Consider the following 18489-nt stretch of genomic DNA (forward strand, 5'->3'; position numbering starts at 1 on the left):
CGTCTGCTGTCAGCCCTGTTTGACGCTTGTGCTGCATCGCATCTCAATCTGGTCAGGAGCACTCGATGGGTTGAGCTTTCCGTTTCTCTTTCGCCCTGGTCGCTCGGCTGCACAAGACGAGTCGAGTCACCAATGCCGAGTGTGTCTAGTGTTGGGCCGGAGGATAGGATCCGGGTCAAGGTGGAAGAGGGTCGGTCGCGCAAATTGTCTCCTTGTTGGTGGCTGAATCTTGGGATTTGGCCTCGAAGTATCAACTCCGCACTGGTGAAGGGAGTGTTTCGCTTCATCTCATTCCCTCGTGCTCGCTTCCAGGTCACTCCCTCGTTCTCGCTGCTGCATCTGACCTCCTTGTCGTTTCAGGGAGACGCCGGTGCTTGGCAGCTGGAATGAATCAGGGTTGGATCAGCAGTCTTGGTGTTTGGGAAGGCAAGAATTGCATTCGTGTTGTCTACCGAAAGTACTTGTGAAGACCCGGACAAAATCAGAATTGACAGATTCATTTGCATTGACAGTGGACATGGCTCAGAGACGCTGTGATTCCCACCACCCCCCTACTTCTTCCTCAGCTTCCCCTTCAGTCGCACCCAAACACCCTTCTTCTCGACCACATTCACACCCTGCTGCCCCTCCCCGTTGACGTGAGAACCTCTCCCACGCCCCGGATACGGTGGCGGTGCGGAGAATTCGCTGGAGTTGTCGAAAGAGTCCGTCGCGGCCTGGTACCTTGAAACCCCCGGGGCCCTGTTTGTCGGATTCTCCCAGTCCATAATGCTCCGAACGGGCCCCGATGAGGAAGCTCGTTGTTTCTCCGACTGCGGCCAGAACTCACTGCTTTCCTCTTGTCGCCGAGTCGGCGCCGATTTCTCTGCCCGACTCAGAGGATCTCGGTGAGAGTCAACGGGCATGAGAGGGCGCGAGAGCGGCCTCCCCGTCCCAGGCGCCATCAGTGCGCTGCGGACGCTTTTCTTGCGGCCGAAGACGGAGCTGGAGCTGGAGCTGCTGCCCCCATGCGAGGCGTCCTGCCAGTACTTGCGCCGGCTGATGCGATAGGGTCGTTCTCGGAAATTCGCCTCGTATGCGTTTGCCACCACCTGCGCCATGTCCCGGAGCATCTGACCGTAGTGCGGCAGATTGTACAGCTTCTGCACCAGCTTCGCAACCCCTGCCTCGTTGAGGGGCGCGTAAGCGTGTTCTCCGTTCCCACTGTCCCTGTCCTTCTGCTCCATGGCCTCGACGAACTTCTTGTAGTCATCGAGGTCCTTTTCCAGCGACTCCAGGCGTGCCCTGCTCTGACCGGTCCGTACCTTCGTCCGCTCGTCCTTGATCAGGTGCTCCAGGTACTCGATCGTCGCGTCGTTATAGTGCGTGATGGAGTTGTGCTTGAGATACAGGCTGAACTTGGCTGCCGCCGTCTGAACCTGCAGATGCTCGTCCTTGATCTCGGCGATGTTCTGCTCGAGGGCCTTGATGGCGCTCTGCTTCGCTTTGATGATGCTGCCCGTGGTTGTCAGCTCTTGCTGCACGCTCGTGTCGACCACCGTCTCTTCTTTCTTCGCATACTCGACCAGAATGTGCTCGTGTTCCTTCCAGCTGTGCGCGCAGATCGTGCAGTAGTCGCCCGCAAACGCAAAGCAGTTCTTGAGCTGGGGAGTGCCGACCTTGCCGACGGGGACATTCGTCAAGCAGCACGGGTTGTGGCCTGCCATTTATCAGAAAAAAAAAAAAAAACATCACTAGTATACGGAGTCTACTTACACAGTTTCTTGCGCAGCAGCACCTCCGCCTTACTCGACTCGTCGAAGGCGGACTCCACGCAGGCGTCGTTCGCACACACCGTCTTCGGCTTCTCAAGCTGCTGCGCAGACACAGTCGTCTTGTGAATCCGCAGCTTGCTCTTCAGATCATCCATGGTCAACTGCGCAGTCCGCAAATCCTTCACCTGCTGCTCATTCTTTGCAATCGTATCCGTGATCGCCACCGAGATCTGCTGCATCGGCGCCGTCAGCTGCGCAATCAAGTGCCTCGTCTCATTCAGACTAAGCGTCTCCTGCGTATGGTGCGGATGCAGCGACTGGAAATGCGCGAGGAGTCTGTCGGCCTCCTGCGCCGAATGCTCCCAGCTGCGCCGGTAGTCGTCCATGTGGCCCATTTCGATCCCCTTCTTCCGCGCGGCCAGGTACCGGAAGCTCTCGGAGTCAAAGCAGTACACGTTTGACCGAGAAAGCTGCGGGATCACGTTGCGGTACGCCGATAGCAGGCTCTCGAGGGGCTTGAAGGTGTCCCCTGGGGTGTAATTCGATCCGCGGGTGTTGGTGAAGCCGAAGACCATGTTCTGGGCTGCGCTGGTGTGCAGGTGTGTGAGGAGTTCCTTCACGCAGAACCGGAACATGACGCCCAGGCGCGCGTTGTTTGGCTTGAGGAGGATCAGGATCCCGTGTAGGGCTGGGTAGTTGCGCAGGATCGCGAGCATGTTCGCCATGTTCTGCTTGTCCTGCTCCAGGCCGCGGGTATCCCCGATTCCGGGGGTATCGATGAGCCGGATCAGCGTATCTCTAAAGTACAACGGGTATACGGTGGCTTTCTGCGTGGCAGAGTCGCCTTTGGACCCGTCCAGCTCGTCTTTGTCCCTGCCGACTACCACGTCCTTGGATATCATCCGGCCATCCTGATCCACTACCTGCGTCGTAAACGAGCACGGAATGATACAGGTGAGCTTGGGGTCCTTGAGGCCCTCGTCAAGCGACGAAAAAGTGAGATAGTTGACAAAGGCATTGACAAACGTAGACTTGCCAACCCCCGTCTCTCCGAGGATCAGAATATTCACCTCTCGCGGCTCGGGCAGAGAGCGCAGCAGATCGCGCAGGTCGTTCCGCTGAAACTGGAAGTATCCTGCCTTGTGGAGCCGGCCCTGGCAGTTGAATTCGGCCCTGTCGAAGGGAACACGGCCGCAGTCGCAGTAGAAGTAGCCGTCTCGACTGCCAAACTCGACTGTTTCGTGGCAGTCGCTGCACGACCATAGACAGAGGTCCCGCTCGTCGCAGTAGGGGCCGGGACAGGGGATCCGGAGTGACTTGCGGTAGGTCGGGACGTCGTTGGTTGACTCCAGGTAGGAACGGTCGTATCTGACAAGGTGCTTGCTGGCGAGTTCTTTATTCTGGTCCAGCAGGTTCTCAACCACCAGTGCGCCATTTGCGTAGACGGCAATGTAGGGCTGCGCGAAATCGGCGGCGCGGCCATCCCAGTCGATCAGGACGACTTGAGGCTTTGGATTCTGAGCGAGGAGGTCTTCGAGGAGTTGATGGTTTTCCTTCCACGCCGTCTCTGAGGCGTCCATGAGGTCGCTGGTAAAATGGAAGACATAGAAGGCGTGGTACACGCTGGAGGTTCTCTCAATGACCTCCTGCGGCGTAGACTGTGCATTGCCGACATACACTGCCCCGAGTCCGACCATCCGAGCTAGAAAATCAAGCTTCCCTTCATATTTGCCCGTCAGCAACACCAGCTCAGCTGGAGAGAGGGTGTCCGCCTTCACACGAGTGACTAGGTCCACGACCCCCTGACTTGTAGCTTTATTGTGCCGTATCGCTGTGAGCGCCTCGCCGTAGCCAGCCCGTAGCTGGGATTCTGCGGCCTTCGTTTTCGCGATTTGCTCCTCTACCTGTGCAAGGCGGGCGTCGGTCACGAGCGTTCGGTGTTGCAGCAGCTTCTGGCGATGAGCGTTCAGCGTCTGCTGCACATGGGCAAGGTGGTCAATGAGGGCTAGAGTCTGCTCGTAGCTCTCCGGGCTCAGCTGTCCTGCCGTGGCGTCGTTGGGAACGATGGCACCCAGCGTAACCAGGAACGCAATCGGGAGCAGTAGGTACACTAGTGGCTTCCCTCCGGTGGCCTGAACATGAGGGGTGAACTGGTTGAAATGTTCCATTGCGTCCGTGAAGTTGTCAGCTTGGCCGTCTAACACCTCCCTCGCATCGGTATACAGCTGCAGTTTGACCTCGTCATTTCCGGCCGATTCGAGGTCGAGCCCGTTGTGGTTCTTTGCTGGCGGTTTCCAAAAGGGCTCCAGTGCATTGTCGAGTATCGTTTCGCTCTTCTCCTGGCCGGCATCGTGTGTGATTCTCTTCTGCGCCGACACGACAGCTCTTGCCCCCCAGGTTACCCCTGTCAGTACATGCGTCGCCGTTGAGTTCGCCAGAACGTCGAAGTTGAGAGTGTCCCGCGTATTACCCACCATAAAGTTGAGCTGCTCAATCTTCGTTGTAACGGTCAATACCACGGCCCGCTGAGCCGTCGGAACACTGTCTTCCTGCTGTGATAGGTAGCGTGCTGAGCCGCGCGGATTCACTTGACCTGCTAAGAGACTGGCTCCAAGCTCAGGAGAGACATCGAGTGTCTCGAATCGTTCTTTTATGCTTCCCGTCTTCACAAGCATTGTTTGAGACCGGTTGAGGGTTGTGGATGAGACAGCGTCCGCGGGTATTTCACCAACGAGAAGCGACTCGTCGAGGAAGCTCTCAGTCCGCGCATCGTAGAGAGTCCCGATCGTGGCCGTCTGGCCGAGGGAGAGTCTCTTCAATGTATTCATCGTTGATGTGGTGGACGGAGTGTCATGTTACGTCTACCAAGAGATGGAGGAGTGAGTGCGTGGAGCGCAGACAGGCGGGGATATAAACGCCTGCAACAAGGCAGGCCGTTTGAAGATCTGTTCACGGGGCGCCGTGTTCGACGCCCAGGCAGATGCACTGGAAGCTGCCTTGGACGCTGAAAAGCGTCGGCGACCCAAAACGCGGCAGGGCTGATACGAGGCACGATGGTAATCGTGCATGAAATAACTTGCTCGAAATGGAAAAGCCTCACCCCCACCTGTATCGGCGCTGCTAACCTCCAAGGCAACTAATCTTGCCCATATCCCTTCTTCACTGGCTTAGAGCCGCAACTGGGACCCTGCGCCTCAAGAGCGAATGGCGCGAGAACACAGCCTTCGTCCTCGTCTTCAGATCAAACGGACCAGTCACCATTAACATGGATACGAGCCGCATGATTGACAACGAATCATCCCCGTTCCAGCACCAGAGTGGAGGTCGCTGTCGCTGACTCTTGTTGGGGCAATAATGGGGCCGAACCGGGCGTCGTCGAGACTCGACGCGGGGATCTGTTGTCGCTCAATGGTTCAAAGAACAGAAGTTGCAACGAGCTCTGTTAAGCGAGGAGCTGGTTGTCCGCTCCGAAGCGCTGATTCGATCACCCGGCGCACAGGACATGTACTTGAGTGCCCGATGGTGCAGGGCCTTCTGGCTGTGTCGGCGTCATGCTCGTGCTCTCTGAGCTCATTTCCACCCCAAGGCGTGTTTTGAAGAGACGCGATCATTCGCTTTGGTGACATTGGGTGCCTGTAAACGCGCCCGAGCCGCAAGGGAGAGGGTCCAAGACCGTTTCATCAACTGCTTGTGCGACCTGGTGAGGCTGCAGGCGCCGACGAAGACTTGGAACGTTGCACGGGCGGACGATCTGTGTAACGGACGATGACGCTTATTCGGGGGTGGCTGACGGCGTGTTTTTGTGGCTTGGTGCACACTTGTCCTGACGTTGGATGATATCGCCGAGGATAATTGACTGGAAGATTGTATTACAAGAAAACATTCTCGGGGACAGACATATTTCCAGGAAGCGAGCGACATGGTCAAGCTTTTATATTCAAAACATGATTAAGACCGGTAACCACCCACTCAACGCGATCTATCAAAACACAACGGGAACACCCAACAGACCACCACCGCATCCAGTCCCCAATCACTCATCATCTGCCCATCAGCAAGAAACCGGCAAAGCCTCTTCATCAGTGCTCGTCTGGAAAAGCTCAATCTCCGCTTCACGCCTGCGCTGCAGACCCTTCGAGACCTCGCCGTTGGCAAGTACCCACTTGGGCAGTTCCTCCTCGGCGACGGTGTTGGGGTCGTCGCCGGCATTCAGGCGCGCGACCAGATTCGACTCAGCAACAGCACCTGTCCCCTCGTTGAAGCACCAGGAAACAAGGGCGCCGTACTGGTTGGCGTTTAGGGTTACCGAGGAGTCGAGGGGGGCGACGACGCCGTCTTGGTAGGCCTTGGATCCTGTTAGTATCTTTCTCCTTCTTTTGACTCCTTGATACACGTCCGAGAAGGACGGGTATGGGAAGGGGTTAGGTACGTACGACAATGTCATCCTGGAAAAGCTTGAGCCCATCCTCTTCGGAGAGGGGGATGTCATAGTCGACGTCGGAGCACGACCAGTCGTCGCAGAGGTGGCCATATCCAACAGTGGGATTCCCATAACCGTCGTCGTAGACGTCAGCCTGCCAGCTCTCGTAGGACTTCATGAGGTCTGTTGTCGCTGTGTTCACGTCCGGGCCTGGGCAGGCGGCCAGGGCGAGGGGGAGGGCCGGGAGGGCGGAGAGGAAGATGTTAAGTGTTGAGCGCATTTTAACAAGCTTTGAAACTGAAGATAGTGGTTGTCAGATTGTCTGGTGGTTCTTGATTGATCTGGATTGAAGGGTTGGACTGATGATGAGATTGACGGCCCATTTATAGAAGAGTTGGGGCTCACGCGGAGTCACCTGAAGAGACAACGCTCTCCAACATGCGATGAAATGAGCAATGATGGGACGCGAGGTTGAAACAATTGACTGGTGGTCCGTTCACTGTGAGAACGAAAAATGGGGCTCTCTCGCGCACCTCGTGGGATGTGACTCGATTCATCGTTGATCAACGAAGAGCCTGACAATCATTGCAACTCTCTGAACCTCGCTTGCAACTTGATGTCCGATCGCAATTCAAATCTCGGCGAATTCGGACGATCTTGTCCTTGATCGTGCATGGCGTAGGGTTGATGGCTAAAATAGCGTGGTGGTCTATTTTTACGCCGAATCGTCGGGGGAATACGAGCGTGCTTGGTCTGAGTTTGGGAAGACCTCGACGAGATCGACAGGCCACTCTTGGGAGAGAGTTGCTTGATTTGTCTCGGCTGCTTGAGAATCATACGAGCACTCCTGATGAGGAAAGTGTCGAAAACTGCCCAGGTGCCGGTGGCACGAGGGCCCGGAGCCAAGCAAAGCTTCTTCAGCCAGAGTCCAGCCACCATGTCGCATTCTTCGCTTCAGGATCGAAGACACTGTGGGTGGCTGACAAAATATCAGACGCAAGGCGCACAGATGGTCATTGTGATGCAATTTAGAGAAATACAGCAATCAGCCCTGGATCGTCCAGCTCCTCTGACAACTCCTCCAGCGCTCTCTCCTTCTCCTCGTCACTCAGCCCCCATACAGCCATCCGTCGCGCACAATTCGAACAGCCCTCGTGCGGTTCAGCACCGGCCTCGACCAACGCTCCGACAGCCTCATCCCACCCAATTTCCGCAGCGAAATGAACCGGTGGATTTCCTTCCCGACAAAGCGCTGATACGTCGGCACCTGCTGAGAGAAGGACCTTCAGGGAGTCAATGTCTTGTCCTCTCGCCGCTGCCAGGTGCAGCGGTGTCCGGCCAGATCTTCCCGGGGCATTGACGTCCGCTCCGGCTGTGATAAGTGCTTTGATAATACGTTCGCTATCCCAAGCACCAATTGCAAGGTGGAGAGGCGTGTCTCCTTTCTTGTTTTTGACGTTTACCTGATTCCTCCCGCGAAAGCGGAGTAGCATGTCTGCGACTCGTACGCCTCCCTTGGTCACCGCAAGATGAAGTACCGTATTGCCCTCGCAGTTCTGCAGGGTCCGGTCGAAAAACCCATCGAAAAGAGCCTCAAGAAGCGAGAAGTAGGCTTCAGGGTGTGGTCCAGGAGCTGATGCGTTAAAGAATGTATGAATTGGTGTGTTTCGGCGGTGTTTATCCTGACCGTGTACATTCCCCCAGGTGTCAATTAATTCAGCGATGGCTGGCAGACAGCGCTCAAAGTACTTCAAGTCGGTGGTAGCCATGCGCGTTAGTGCCTGTACCGGCTTGAAATAGGAGCTCATAGGGTCGAGCTGAATCTGTCTCTTCTTTATGTAGCCTGTCAACAGTGCCACAGCCTCAGAGTCCATACTCCTCGTCGCCCGTCCCAACTGGCCCAACAACCGATCTGTCGTCCACAGCTCCGGATGGTGTTTCAAGAACATCCGGATGCATCCCGCCCGCTTATCCGCAATGGCTCTTTCCAATGGCGTTTTCTCGCCGAAGGTGCGATGGATATCTGCGCCGCGCAGAATCACCAATCGCGCTGCATGCCAGTGGTCGTTAATGATTGCCAAATGCAGCGGCGTCGCTCCGCCGTCGTCTGGCTTGTCGAAATCGACGCAGCCCTGTGCTTCCATTTGCTCGATTACGGGATCGATACAGCCGGACACGTAGAGGCAGGCATGATGCAAGGCAGTACGTCCCTCATAGTCCTCCACGAGGGGGTTAGCACCGTTTCGAAGTAGGGCTTCCACTGCGTACTGTTTCCTGTGATACAGTGCGCGATGCAGGGCCGTCTCGCCTTTACGGACGGCTCCTACCTCGCCTCCGGCATCGCGGAAGGCTGCAAAGACGAGCCTGAACACCTCCTGGTCGGAGTACATTATAGCCATCCACAGTAGGTTAGCGGCATCGATCATCCGGTCAGCCCCATACTCCAGGAGTAGTTTGACCATCCGGTGATTTGATGACTGGATTGCACGGTGCAGCGGGGTCTCCGCTAGGAACGAGATCGCGTTGATATCCGCCCCTCTATCGAGCAGCAGGCGTGTCAGTGCCACGTTGTCCCCGCCCACTGCCTCGTGCAGCAATGTCCGGCCAGGATTTCTGTCCCAGTCAAAGTCAATCGCCGGGTACATGACAACGTCGAGAGGTTTCCGCGACCAGTATTTCATAATCTCCTCTGAGTGCCAATGTCTCGCGCAGCCAAAGACCTCCCATTTGTACCCGAATCCCGGTTCCGGGAATAGATCTTGGTAATCCTCCATGTAGCTGTATCGGGCACGCGACAATGCCTCGGTTGGATTCATGTACTCTATCGCGCTATCATAGAGACAGCTGGTGAGGAGAACATGGTACTTTCTCGACGCAAGAACAAGACTCGCAAGAGACGCCTGGTCGAGAAAGGGACCGAGGTAGAGAATCAGTTCCACTGGCAGTTCATCCATTTTTCGTCTTTTCCGCCACGTCTGGTGTGGATTTGATGCTGGAGTTCGCGTCGTGGTTGGCTCGATCGGACCATCGAGAAAAGAGACTTGTTGAACATCAAAACTCAGTCCACGAGAACCACTGTTGGCGGAGAGATATCTTTCCAGAGTTGTTTGCCAGTTGCCTCACGCTTTGAATTTCAGCCTCCATGATGTGTGCGGCTGTGCCTCGTATTTGGTGGGTCAGTGCCGAAGATCGCAGGCAACAGTGTGAATGACTCGAAGACAGATGGAGGCGAAGAGTCATCTCGCTGATAGTCAACCTCCCGAGTGAAGGAGTGAATGACAGGCATGATGCGGAAGGAACTTCTAGAAGGCAGCTTGCTTTTGGCCAGGCACTGTCGCATACAGGATGACCCACTACGCCCGTGATGACTCCAATGACTTCTTCCTGATGACCAAGGTCGGCCGTGTCAGTGCCACGGGGTCAGACAGTTCACCAAAATGGATCCAGCGTTCAGTCTCTTTCTCGCTCTGATGGCGAAGGACAAGCTACCGACATGGAGTTTTCAGCTGTAACATTGAGTTTGTTCCAGAGGAGGGTGTGACCCAGGCAATAAAGGTTCCGTTGGAAATGGCTGCCACAGGGAAGATATGCTATATTGGCATTTGAGGATATCCAATCAGTGATTTGGCTCGAGTTACGCGCCATGTGCAGGATATGTATGGTTGACTAGTGGACATCATACAGAATTGGGCACAGATGAAACTACAGAATGATCAGCTTGGGGAAGGACTGTGATCCTCCAAAGATGCTGGTGTATGCTGTGTATGTAGCTCGAGTCCACTTGTGACTAGCCTCTTGCGAGATCAGGGTGTTCCAATTGGCAAATTGGGGGACTGGCAGGGCTGTGTAAAGCTGCACAGAATACAGCTGCCAATGTTGCATCCCATGGAGAATCATTGGCGTCTCTGACGTTATGGTATGCGCTTCGACGGGCGCGGTTCTCGAGTTGCGAGTGTTGCCACGGAACGGTCACAAATGGGAATGGAGCTTGTCGGCAGGGGGGATTCCGATGCGGACACACGGTCGTTCGCAGGAGTTCAGCAGCTCCTGGGTGAGTGGAGGACCTATAACTTTCCGGAAGAACGAGACAAGGAGGAGGGTTCAGCCGTGCAAACGAAACTGGAGTCTAATGTGAGAATGCGTCCATCTTCTCTTGGAAGTCAAGTGGCACACTCGAGGACCTCGGTCTCACCGAATGTCGCATACTGACCATGAAGCAACCTTCGATTCCATTGAACAAGGTGCCTGCACGGCTGGTCCGGCTGGCGACGCATGTTGGCTTTCCCGATCAGCTTTGCTCACAACGCATTCCCATTCCAGCTCATTCGGCTCCTTCCAGGAGCTCGTGCCGCTGGCGACAAAACCAAGCCTTTTTAAAAGCAAGGCACTCCGATGGTTATGGCGCTCTGTCTCGGCGACGAACTTTGTCACGCCTTTTTCATTAGCTGCCCACTACATTAAAAGCCTCGCCTCTTGCAAGCCCTCAACTCCAGTACTTCGAGGAGACACCGTATCGTAACTCACCCATTTAGAGCCGTGGAGGCAGAACGGGTTCGCGTGGAGGAAGAGGAGTCGCATCACGGACACCAGCGTCTGCAATCCATTCAACCCCGTCGAGGTTCTCCCCGAAAGCTTGTCAAAGGACTGACCTGTCGAGTTTGAGCTCATTTGGCACGGATGGTGGGAGGTTGCCCACAGCGGGTCACCCAGGCCGTACCTCCTCCAAGAGCGTTCAATGTCGAGTCTCAATCACTCGGCATTTCTCATCATCGGACCGGTTCCTTGCTGGGAAATGCCCTCCGAAAGCCATCTCACAGAAGACCCAATCGGAATGCAACACTGCAATCGCGAGCGTTGGGGAAGTGGTCGGGGAGACTGCGGTTGGTATGGGAAGGAGGATAAGCCTGGACGTGAGAAGGGCAGAAAGCTCAAGGTGCGCTGAGACGGAAGAAGAATCCATCCCGACGTCTGAAACGTTTCGAGCCAGAGAAAGGACGGAGATTCCTGCAGACTCGAGATGCACGGAGGCTGGTCCGTCATGCAACAGGGTGCACAGGGCGGGACGGCCTCAGGCCAAGCCAGGCTAACACAAGACGAGCTTCCCCCGCATCGCCCCGGGCCAAGTCTTGGACGGCTTTCTTTTAAGTCCCCCTGGTCTCGTCTTCCCCAGCCCACAACGTGCCTTTCACCCGAGAAAAATGCTGCTGTTCCCAGATGGCAGACAGTCCCATGATGATGGACACCGAATTGGGCGGCGAGACCCGATTGCGGGTCCTACGTGCCTGTGATCGCTGCTCTCAGTCCAAACAGCGCTGTGATGGGGAGCGCCCGTGGTAAGTTCCTCAATTCTTTCAAGCCTTCTTTTCTTTCTCTTCGCTCTTCCTTGCTGCGCTTTTGAAATCGACAGACGAACTAATGCTGCGCAGCCAGCGATGCACCGGTAGGTGGCTGACCCCGCGCACATGCCATGCGAGGCCAATGGCTCAGCGACTGACAATCGATTCCTTTAGAACGAAATGTGCCTTGCCAGTATGAGAAGCTCGTCCGGAAACGTGGCCGTCGTCGTCGAACAAAACTCACTTCGACTACCCACAGAACGCTCGCTCCCGGTACCCCAACCTTGAACGACCTCATAAATCATCCTCAAAGCAGCTTGGACACTTCACCGGAGGACAAGGATAACATGCCCGACAGCGTGCCACGGAGGAATACCAACCCGCAAAGCACTCCTTCGCATCCCGAGGGCGACTCGATAACGCGGCTGACCGCCGAAACGCGAGGGATAGGTGGCAGCAATCATGAACACGAGGGGACGAGTGGCCATTTCCGTCTCGAGTCGTCCACCCGGCTGGGTGACGCTGGGGTAGCGAATAATGTCGATTCAGCCCGCTCATCGATGAATCCCTATGTCTTCCACGACGTATTCTTTGGTGCATCGGGTCGGTCGCACAGCCAGACTGCGATTTCGCCCGGTCGCGTTGAGCATTGGCTAAATAAAACGCCCCCTCTGCCGCCGTCCAATGGGCCCCTCCATGGACTCTACTCCACGGTTTCGCACAAGAATTTAGGAAATCCCCCTCATGGCCCGTCCCAAGGCCAACCGTCATACCCTTGCTTAGAGCCGCTGCTGCCCTATTTAAAGGGCATTCTTTCTCCGAGCGATGCTTCTGAGATGTTAGAAATCTACTTCAACGAGCAAAGGAATCCAATTTTCAAGGCAACGTCGCCGTACACACTCACTCACATCATTCATCCGGCGGCTGTTCTCCATCCGACGGCGCCGCGGCCAACGTCGTCTGTTCTGATTCTTGTGATGCTGTTTTGCGTGGCACACACCGCAGATATCAAAATATTTGACCCACCGGGTGCCCGCCAGCGAATCGTCCTCGACCTCTACCGCCTTGCGCTTGATCTAATGGAGCCAGTGGACTGGGATAACTATTTCAGGACATCAGGTAGGTTGCTACGGGGTATGTTGTGAGAATGTCTAATAACCCCTTTAGATGGGTGGCAATTCCATCCGCGAGGTGGTTACACCGACAAGGACGGGCGATCATCCGTCTGTCATGCCGCTGGCAGCGGACTGATCCCCGACTTCTTAGGATCGACGGATGTCATACTCGCAGTTGTCATCTTCACATTGGTGATTTCCGGGGGGCACTTCAAAGCGGACTCCTTGAAGTGGTGGTCCAAAGCTTTCCGACTGGCAAGGGCGAGCGGCTTGAGTATGGAAGATCATGATATGCGGTCGGGTGGCATCCATGGCCCGCCCCATCAGGGACAGGCGTCTCTCCGACAGTGGCTAATAGCCAAAGAAGAACGTCGACGACTCTTTTGGTTAATATACTGCCTCGACCGTCATCTGGGACTCTCCTTCAATGCTCCTGTCAACTTCCCGGAGGGCACCTTCTGCGTCGCTGCGCCGTTACCCGAAGAAATCTGGCGGAATCTGGACACGCTCGACATCAGTCGCCTCCCACCACCGCAATTAGGTCCTCCGACCAAGATTACCGGGTATGGCTTCTTTGAATACTTCCTTCCGCTCGCCACTGTACTGGGCCATATTATTGATTTTCACCACATGCAAAACCACCCTCTTCTTGGCGATACGCTGAGTCTCGCTGCTATTCATCGGATCGAAGGCCTCATAGCTCAAAGGGAACTAGATTTAGCGGAACTGAGAGACCAGTTGGAGAATCCACTCCCCACCCAGCACCCTATCGGCCCTTTTAACCCAACTTTTGGTTACGCAGGACTGTCTTCCTCGGTTGACGCCAAGAAACCGCTGGTGATTGCATACAGTTCCCACATGCTTCACGTATTCTATATCTTGTTGCATGGGAAATGGGATCCTATTTCTATGATTGAAGACAAGGACGACTGGATCACGTCAGAGAGTTTCCAAGCGTGTGCATCACACGCCCTCAGTGCGACCGCTGCGGTGCACCAAATCCTCTCCTTGGACCCCGAACTTAACTTTATGCCGTACTTGTTCGGTATATATCTGCTTCAGGGAAGTTTTATCCTTCTCTTGTTTGTGGATCGCATGCCGGAGCTTGGATTCAACAAATCTGTTGAGGAGGTCTGCGAAACGATCATCCGGGCGCATGAGGTGAGCGTGGTGACTCTGGACACTACATTTCAGGTACTTCCGTCCAACTGCCGCCCTTTCTCGAACACATCTAATCAAAGCAGAAAAACATCCGCAAAGTTTTCCGCTCAATGCTACATGACGCCCAACGGGCGGATCCACACTTCCGGGAAACACATAAGGCTCGGCGAAGGGAGATTCTTTCGCTCTACCGCTGGACACGAACCTCGCATGGACTGGCATACTGATCGGATAGATGCAGATTTTTTGTGCGGCACGATTTTGCCCGGCGCCACTTCAGGGGTTAATGATTGAAGCAGGACGAATCTACGCACAGCCATCAGGCGAGTGAGGAAATACTCTTGCACCCTGTAGTCGTCGGGATTACAAGCGGGACGGGTGAATCCCCGGCTGCAATTTTCGAGGCCGGGGGGCTGTCCTGCTAAAATAGGGAAAGTTGTTCATTTCGCCGTCGGGTCTGAGGTGGGGACATGTCGAAAACAGCTTGTGCCCACCGATGCACAATGAGACATACCCTACTTGCTGTCAAACGCATTATTACAATATCTTGCAGCTCGGCAATATCTCTCACACCCACACCCCGCGTGACGATGGGAGCCTTGGTGGCTCGGCTGTCTCGTTACCACATGAAACGGCCATCCTCTCCTTTCTTGACCAAATCAGTTCATGCGCCCGCGATATCAAGTCTGCGAATATAGTCCTGATGACCGGCATAGCGAGCCGGATGAAAATGAAATGGTGGCTTGAAAGGGTTACAATACAGACTACATTGGAATTCCTAAATGCACCTTCGGCCAACCCCCTGCCGGCGCAATCCTAGGTGGGTTATCAGCATTGGTTATCGGAGCTGATGCCAGGGCTTGTGCAGTTATCCGTACCTGTTATGACCTGCGAATCTGCAGTATGTGCATTTCGAACCAAATAGCTGAAGATGCAGGAATATTGGCATAGTACTACGGCAAATGGGCGACGGACGAGGAGAGTGTCAACTTCCAATTGGACGTTTTCCAGTCTGCGAGCAAACTGTGACCTCGGAATCTGGTCAGCAGCCACCCGTTGTGTCTTCCTGGACAAGAGGCGGCAGAACTTCACCGGCTGGGTTGTTAACATGTCCCGCTAACAACAATCGGCCGCATACGGACCACCAAAGACTTCGTTTGTTGAGCAGATGCTGCAATGCTTGCCGAGGGGCTCGGTGGTAGACGGGTGGGCCTTCTTGTCGAACGGCTGTTATTCAGTATGTAATATTTACCAATCGACTTGTTCTGACCCATGTAATGAGAAGAGTTATTCAAGAGGAGGCTATAAAGTGCGGGCTGGTACTTCCAGCCATAGCATTATGACGATTTTTCCCTATCTCTGTGTTTGCGCACCCCCTCAGTGGTTGTCGTAGCAGTGACCCCCCAGGAGCGATCCAGGCCGCAGATTGATCATGCTGCGGCTGGATTATCTCCACAGCTGGTTTCACATCGTGGAAAAGGACATCTCCCCTCCTGTGGGTGACATCCTCTCGGCGTGCTCCACGCATGTCTCCGCCGGCTAAGCGTAAACCCGAACGACGTAATGCCCACCAGCACTCGCTCAACCCACACCCCCAGTGTCAATCCCATGCTGAGCTTTCAACGCCAACCCGTGCAGTTCGACTCTCGGGATACTGCCAATCGCCGGCATCTACATACAGACACACTCACTCTCCACCTATCCCGATCCCCCCCGGGCCCAAATACGCATAATGGCCTACAAACCAGCAATAATGAGCGCCTCACTCGGCCGCGCCTGGCTTCACGACCTGGACTACAAAATCGCCGAAGCTTCAAAGGCAGGATTCAAGGGCATCGAGATATTCTACGAGGATCTCGAGTACCTCGCCCGCAAGCTCTCAAAGTCTGAAAACCCAACAACAGACCAACTCCTATCCGCGGCATCACATATCCACGGGACGTGCCAACGCAGCGGCCTCGAAATCATCGGTCTCCAACCGTTCCTCTTCTACGAGGGACTAAAGGATCGGGAACAACACGCTCGATTGATTGAGAAAATGAGACTGTGGCTCCGCCTCGCAAAGACATTGCACACGACGACGATCCAAATACCCGCAAACTTCCTTCCCGCCGAGGAACTCGTCGATGATATCGATGTTATCGTATCTGACTTGCGCGAAGTAGCGGACCTTGGCGCAGCTGAGACCCCCGTTGTGCGGTTCGCGTACGAGAATCTCTGCTGGAGTACGCATATTGATACTGTCGAGAAACTCTGGGACGTTGTGCGGCGGGTCGACAGGCCGAATTTCGGGATGTGCTTGGATACATTCAATATTGCGGGGCGGGTATGGGCGGACCCTGCGTCGGTGACTGGGAAGACGCCTGATGCGGATGCGGATTTGAAGAGGACGATTGAGTGGATGGTTAGAGAGGTTGATGTCTCGAAGGTATTTTACATTCAGGTTGTTGATGCTGAACGATTGAAGAGTCCACTTGTTGCTGGGCATGAATTCCATGTTGAGGGGCAGCCAGCGAGGATGAATTGGTCGCGGAATGCGAGGACGTTTATGTATGAGACTGCGCGGGGGGCTTACTTGCCTGTTGAGGGGGTGGCGAAGGCTATTATCCATGGCCTTGGGTATAAAGGATATGTGTCTATGGAGTTGTTTTCGAGGACAATGAGCGAGGAGGGGAGCCATGTGCCTGTTGAGCATGCGGAGAGGGGGATCAGGGCTTGGAAGAGATTTGAGGAGAGGATGCAGTTAAACTAGTATATGCAGTTATCGAGATAGTTAGACGTCAATCTCCTTCCCATCCAGCCAGTCCTTTGCCAATATATACAGCAAATCATGCTTCTCCCCATTCACCGTCCCAGCATGCCTCCGATGCCCGGGCATATCCGCCAACACCTTAACCCCCATCGTCAACTCCTGACAATAAGCAAGACACTTATACCCCTCGGGATAAGAGCTCAACTTCTCCTCATCAATCCTCGGAAACCTCCCCGGAACAACAGGAATCATCTTATCCTTCTCATACCAGTGCCGTACAAACTGTGCCCCCCACCGCCCATCAACCTTCTCAAAGAAAAAGCAGAACCGACAGTCGGCTTCCGCATCGACCTCGGCACCATCAATCGTAAACCGCTGTGTGATGGTCGCCTTGAGCTTCGTCACGGCGCGCGTCGCATCCGGCGTGATGTCGGTGGTGGCACCGTGGCAGCGGTGCATGATGAAGGCGCCCTTGTCCATGCCGGCTTTCGAGCCCGCGATGAAGTCCTCGTAGCTTACACGGCCGGACCAGGTGGTGTAGACGACGGCGTTCGGGTGGAAGATGGATTCGAAGTTCTCCCATTCGCAGGCGTCGCTGTTGCTCTCTGTTACTTTTGGGCTGCTTTACTACTCAGCTGGAGGTGGTGGCTTACCGATAGCAGGGCCATCCCTCGGCGAGTTCGCGGAGCTTTGCCCGCTCGAGGACGAGATTGTCCGGGCCGTTGTTGCGGATTGCATGGACGGGGCGTGTGCCCTCTGGGAGGGAGTGGAGGTTTGGCATGATGAGTTGAATCTGTTCATTGTCCGCTCGTAATTTGGGGATTCTGGATGTCTTAATGGGCTGTTTCGCCCCGCATTCCGGTCTCCACGTCGGCTAAGCTCTCTGCCGGATGCTGAGGGATGACATCCCAACGGAAAAGAAATATTATTTATATTCATTCTTACGGGATGCAGTACCCTAGTTGATTGCCGTACTCTCCTCCGCAGCCTGTAGCAGTACTCTCCACGCCCCCTCGCTATCCAAATCCTTTACTCTGTCCTCCCCAGCCCAAAGTCTCCACTGCTCTTCAATCTGGTACCCGATAACATGCGTCCCCTCGACGACCGGCCATCCCAGCCGTTCAGCAGATTTAATCATCCGTGTACGCCGCGGCTTAAAGCACATGTCTAACAAGACGCCCTTCTTTTCTTGCGAGAGGAACCACTCCAGGATCGCAGCAACGTTCTTTTCGGTCTCCGTTCGCGGCTCGAGGTCGGGGACTGTGCCAACAACGTAGTACGGACTCTCCCGTAGAGCTTTTGCCTGGTCGAGGGTCTTGACATGCGTGATTTGCGGCGGATGCGGGAGTCTCTGCGCATCCCGAATTAGGGCAGCGACCTCGTCGTCGTCACGGTTCAGAATGTACAGCTCGGGACAGTGGAGGTGTTCGCTGAGTGCGTAGACAGCCGCACGACTCGCGCCCCCGGCTCCAATAATCAATGCTGCGGCTGGATTTACGGGTGACGGTCGCGTAGATTCGTCTCCCTTTTCGAGGAGGCAGCCCTTTATGCCGCGCCAGTCTGTGTTTGTTCCGTGGAGGCGGCGTCCGCCGTCTGTGCTCTGGGTATAGTAGACGTTGTTGCAGGCACCGATCATGGTGGCTAGGTTATCGAGTTCGTCGAGGGGCTTCATCACGGTGTTCTTGTAGGGCATTGTCACGACGAGCCCTGCTGTGCTGGGTTCCCGCGCTAGGGCCAGGAGGTCATCCAGGGTCGGACATTCCGTTGAGTGGAATGTCCATGGGAGGCCGAGGGATTTGGCGATGTGGTTGTGCATTCCAGGGGCGATGGAGTGGGTGACCCCGACGCCGACGAGGTGGAGGGTTTTCTCCTCGGATGAGGGCATTCTGGTGTCAGTCGTAGCCTTCTGGAGTGTATGAAGGGTAGAGATTTGCCGCTGAGATGGCTGCGT

General features: G+C 55.2%; 9 protein-coding genes across 9 annotated transcripts; 3 read left to right on the forward strand and 6 right to left on the reverse strand.

Annotated features, from left to right (window-relative positions):
- Positions 1-551: 551 nt before the first annotated feature.
- On the reverse strand, positions 552-4582 carry BJX67DRAFT_388865 (uncharacterized protein; the record flags this gene model as incomplete). Its single annotated transcript, XM_071034421.1, has 2 exons — positions 552-1699; positions 1756-4582. 2 exons carry the CDS (start codon positions 4580-4582, stop codon positions 552-554), a joined length of 3975 nt encoding a protein of 1324 aa, XP_070884891.1.
- Positions 4583-5805: 1223 nt separating this feature from the next.
- BJX67DRAFT_382299 (lysozyme) lies at positions 5806-6454 on the reverse strand (the record flags this gene model as incomplete). Its single annotated transcript, XM_071033215.1, has 2 exons — positions 5806-6099; positions 6188-6454. The coding sequence occupies 2 exons, from the start codon at positions 6452-6454 to the stop codon at positions 5806-5808; spliced, it is 561 nt and encodes a 186-aa protein (XP_070884892.1).
- A 631-nt stretch (positions 6455-7085) lies between these two features.
- Positions 7086-9215, reverse strand: BJX67DRAFT_149144 (ankyrin repeat domain-containing protein). The gene has a single exon (XM_071024762.1). The coding sequence runs from the start codon at positions 9126-9128 to the stop codon at positions 7203-7205; it is 1926 nt and encodes a 641-aa protein (XP_070884893.1). The 5' UTR covers positions 9129-9215; the 3' UTR covers positions 7086-7202.
- A 1584-nt stretch (positions 9216-10799) lies between these two features.
- On the reverse strand, positions 10800-11205 carry BJX67DRAFT_149165 (uncharacterized protein). The gene has a single exon (XM_071024763.1). It carries the CDS (start codon positions 11132-11134, stop codon positions 10907-10909), a length of 228 nt encoding a protein of 75 aa, XP_070884894.1. The 5' UTR covers positions 11135-11205; the 3' UTR covers positions 10800-10906.
- A 118-nt stretch (positions 11206-11323) lies between these two features.
- Positions 11324-14148, forward strand: BJX67DRAFT_149189 (Zn(II)2Cys6 transcription factor). The gene is made up of 5 exons (XM_071024764.1): positions 11324-11507; positions 11601-11614; positions 11685-12629; positions 12678-13819; positions 13870-14148. The coding sequence occupies exons 1-5, from the start codon at positions 11389-11391 to the stop codon at positions 14011-14013; spliced, it is 2364 nt and encodes a 787-aa protein (XP_070884895.1). The 5' UTR covers positions 11324-11388; the 3' UTR covers positions 14014-14148.
- On the forward strand, positions 14149-14717 carry BJX67DRAFT_149190 (putative pentafunctional AROM polypeptide). The gene has a single exon (XM_071024765.1). The coding sequence runs from the start codon at positions 14283-14285 to the stop codon at positions 14604-14606; it is 324 nt and encodes a 107-aa protein (XP_070884896.1). The 5' UTR covers positions 14149-14282; the 3' UTR covers positions 14607-14717.
- Positions 14718-15340: 623 nt separating this feature from the next.
- BJX67DRAFT_388868 (sugar phosphate isomerase/epimerase family protein) lies at positions 15341-17140 on the forward strand. The gene has a single exon (XM_071034422.1). The coding sequence runs from the start codon at positions 15519-15521 to the stop codon at positions 16536-16538; it is 1020 nt and encodes a 339-aa protein (XP_070884897.1). The 5' UTR covers positions 15341-15518; the 3' UTR covers positions 16539-17140.
- Positions 16525-17333, reverse strand: BJX67DRAFT_356790 (putative pathogenesis associated protein Pep2). The gene is made up of 2 exons (XM_071029430.1): positions 17192-17333; positions 16525-17133 (listed from the first exon to the last, which is right to left on the reverse strand). The coding sequence occupies exons 1-2, from the start codon at positions 17317-17319 to the stop codon at positions 16560-16562; spliced, it is 702 nt and encodes a 233-aa protein (XP_070884898.1). The 5' UTR covers positions 17320-17333; the 3' UTR covers positions 16525-16559.
- Positions 17334-17478: 145 nt separating this feature from the next.
- BJX67DRAFT_388872 (shikimate dehydrogenase family protein) lies at positions 17479-18442 on the reverse strand. The gene has a single exon (XM_071034423.1). It carries the CDS (start codon positions 18421-18423, stop codon positions 17497-17499), a length of 927 nt encoding a protein of 308 aa, XP_070884899.1. The 5' UTR covers positions 18424-18442; the 3' UTR covers positions 17479-17496.
- Positions 18443-18489: the final 47 nt, after the last annotated feature.

This window comes from Aspergillus lucknowensis, assembly GCF_044049455.1.
Source record: "Aspergillus lucknowensis strain CBS 449.75 chromosome Unknown BJX67scaffold_28, whole genome shotgun sequence".
Classification (NCBI taxonomy): Eukaryota; Fungi; Ascomycota; class Eurotiomycetes; order Eurotiales; family Aspergillaceae; genus Aspergillus; species Aspergillus lucknowensis.

Excerpts from the sequence above, each read along its gene's own strand:
- BJX67DRAFT_149144 (XM_071024762.1), bottom strand. The coding sequence starts at position 9,128 with ATGGATGAACTGCCAGTGGAACTGATTCTCTACCTCGGTCCCTTTCTC.
- BJX67DRAFT_149165 (XM_071024763.1), bottom strand. The coding sequence starts at position 11,134 with ATGGATTCTTCTTCCGTCTCAGCGCACCTTGAGCTTTCTGCCCTTCTC.
- BJX67DRAFT_149189 (XM_071024764.1), top strand. The coding sequence starts at position 11,389 with ATGGCAGACAGTCCCATGATGATGGACACCGAATTGGGCGGCGAGACC. Across the intron at positions 12,630-12,677 it reads TAACTATTTCAGGACATCAG|ATGGGTGGCAATTCCATCCG; the intron begins GTAGGTTGCTAC and ends TAACCCCTTTAG. Across the intron at positions 13,820-13,869 it reads CTCTGGACACTACATTTCAG|AAAAACATCCGCAAAGTTTT; the intron begins GTACTTCCGTCC and ends TAATCAAAGCAG.
- BJX67DRAFT_149190 (XM_071024765.1), top strand. The coding sequence starts at position 14,283 with ATGCACAATGAGACATACCCTACTTGCTGTCAAACGCATTATTACAAT.
- BJX67DRAFT_388868 (XM_071034422.1), top strand. The coding sequence starts at position 15,519 with ATGGCCTACAAACCAGCAATAATGAGCGCCTCACTCGGCCGCGCCTGG.
- BJX67DRAFT_356790 (XM_071029430.1), bottom strand. The coding sequence starts at position 17,319 with ATGCCAAACCTCCACTCCCTCCCAGAGGGCACACGCCCCGTCCATGCA. Across the intron at positions 17,134-17,191 it reads GAGGGATGGCCCTGCTATCG|CGACGCCTGCGAATGGGAGA; the intron begins GTAAGCCACCAC and ends AGAGAGCAACAG.
- BJX67DRAFT_388872 (XM_071034423.1), bottom strand. The coding sequence starts at position 18,423 with ATGCCCTCATCCGAGGAGAAAACCCTCCACCTCGTCGGCGTCGGGGTC.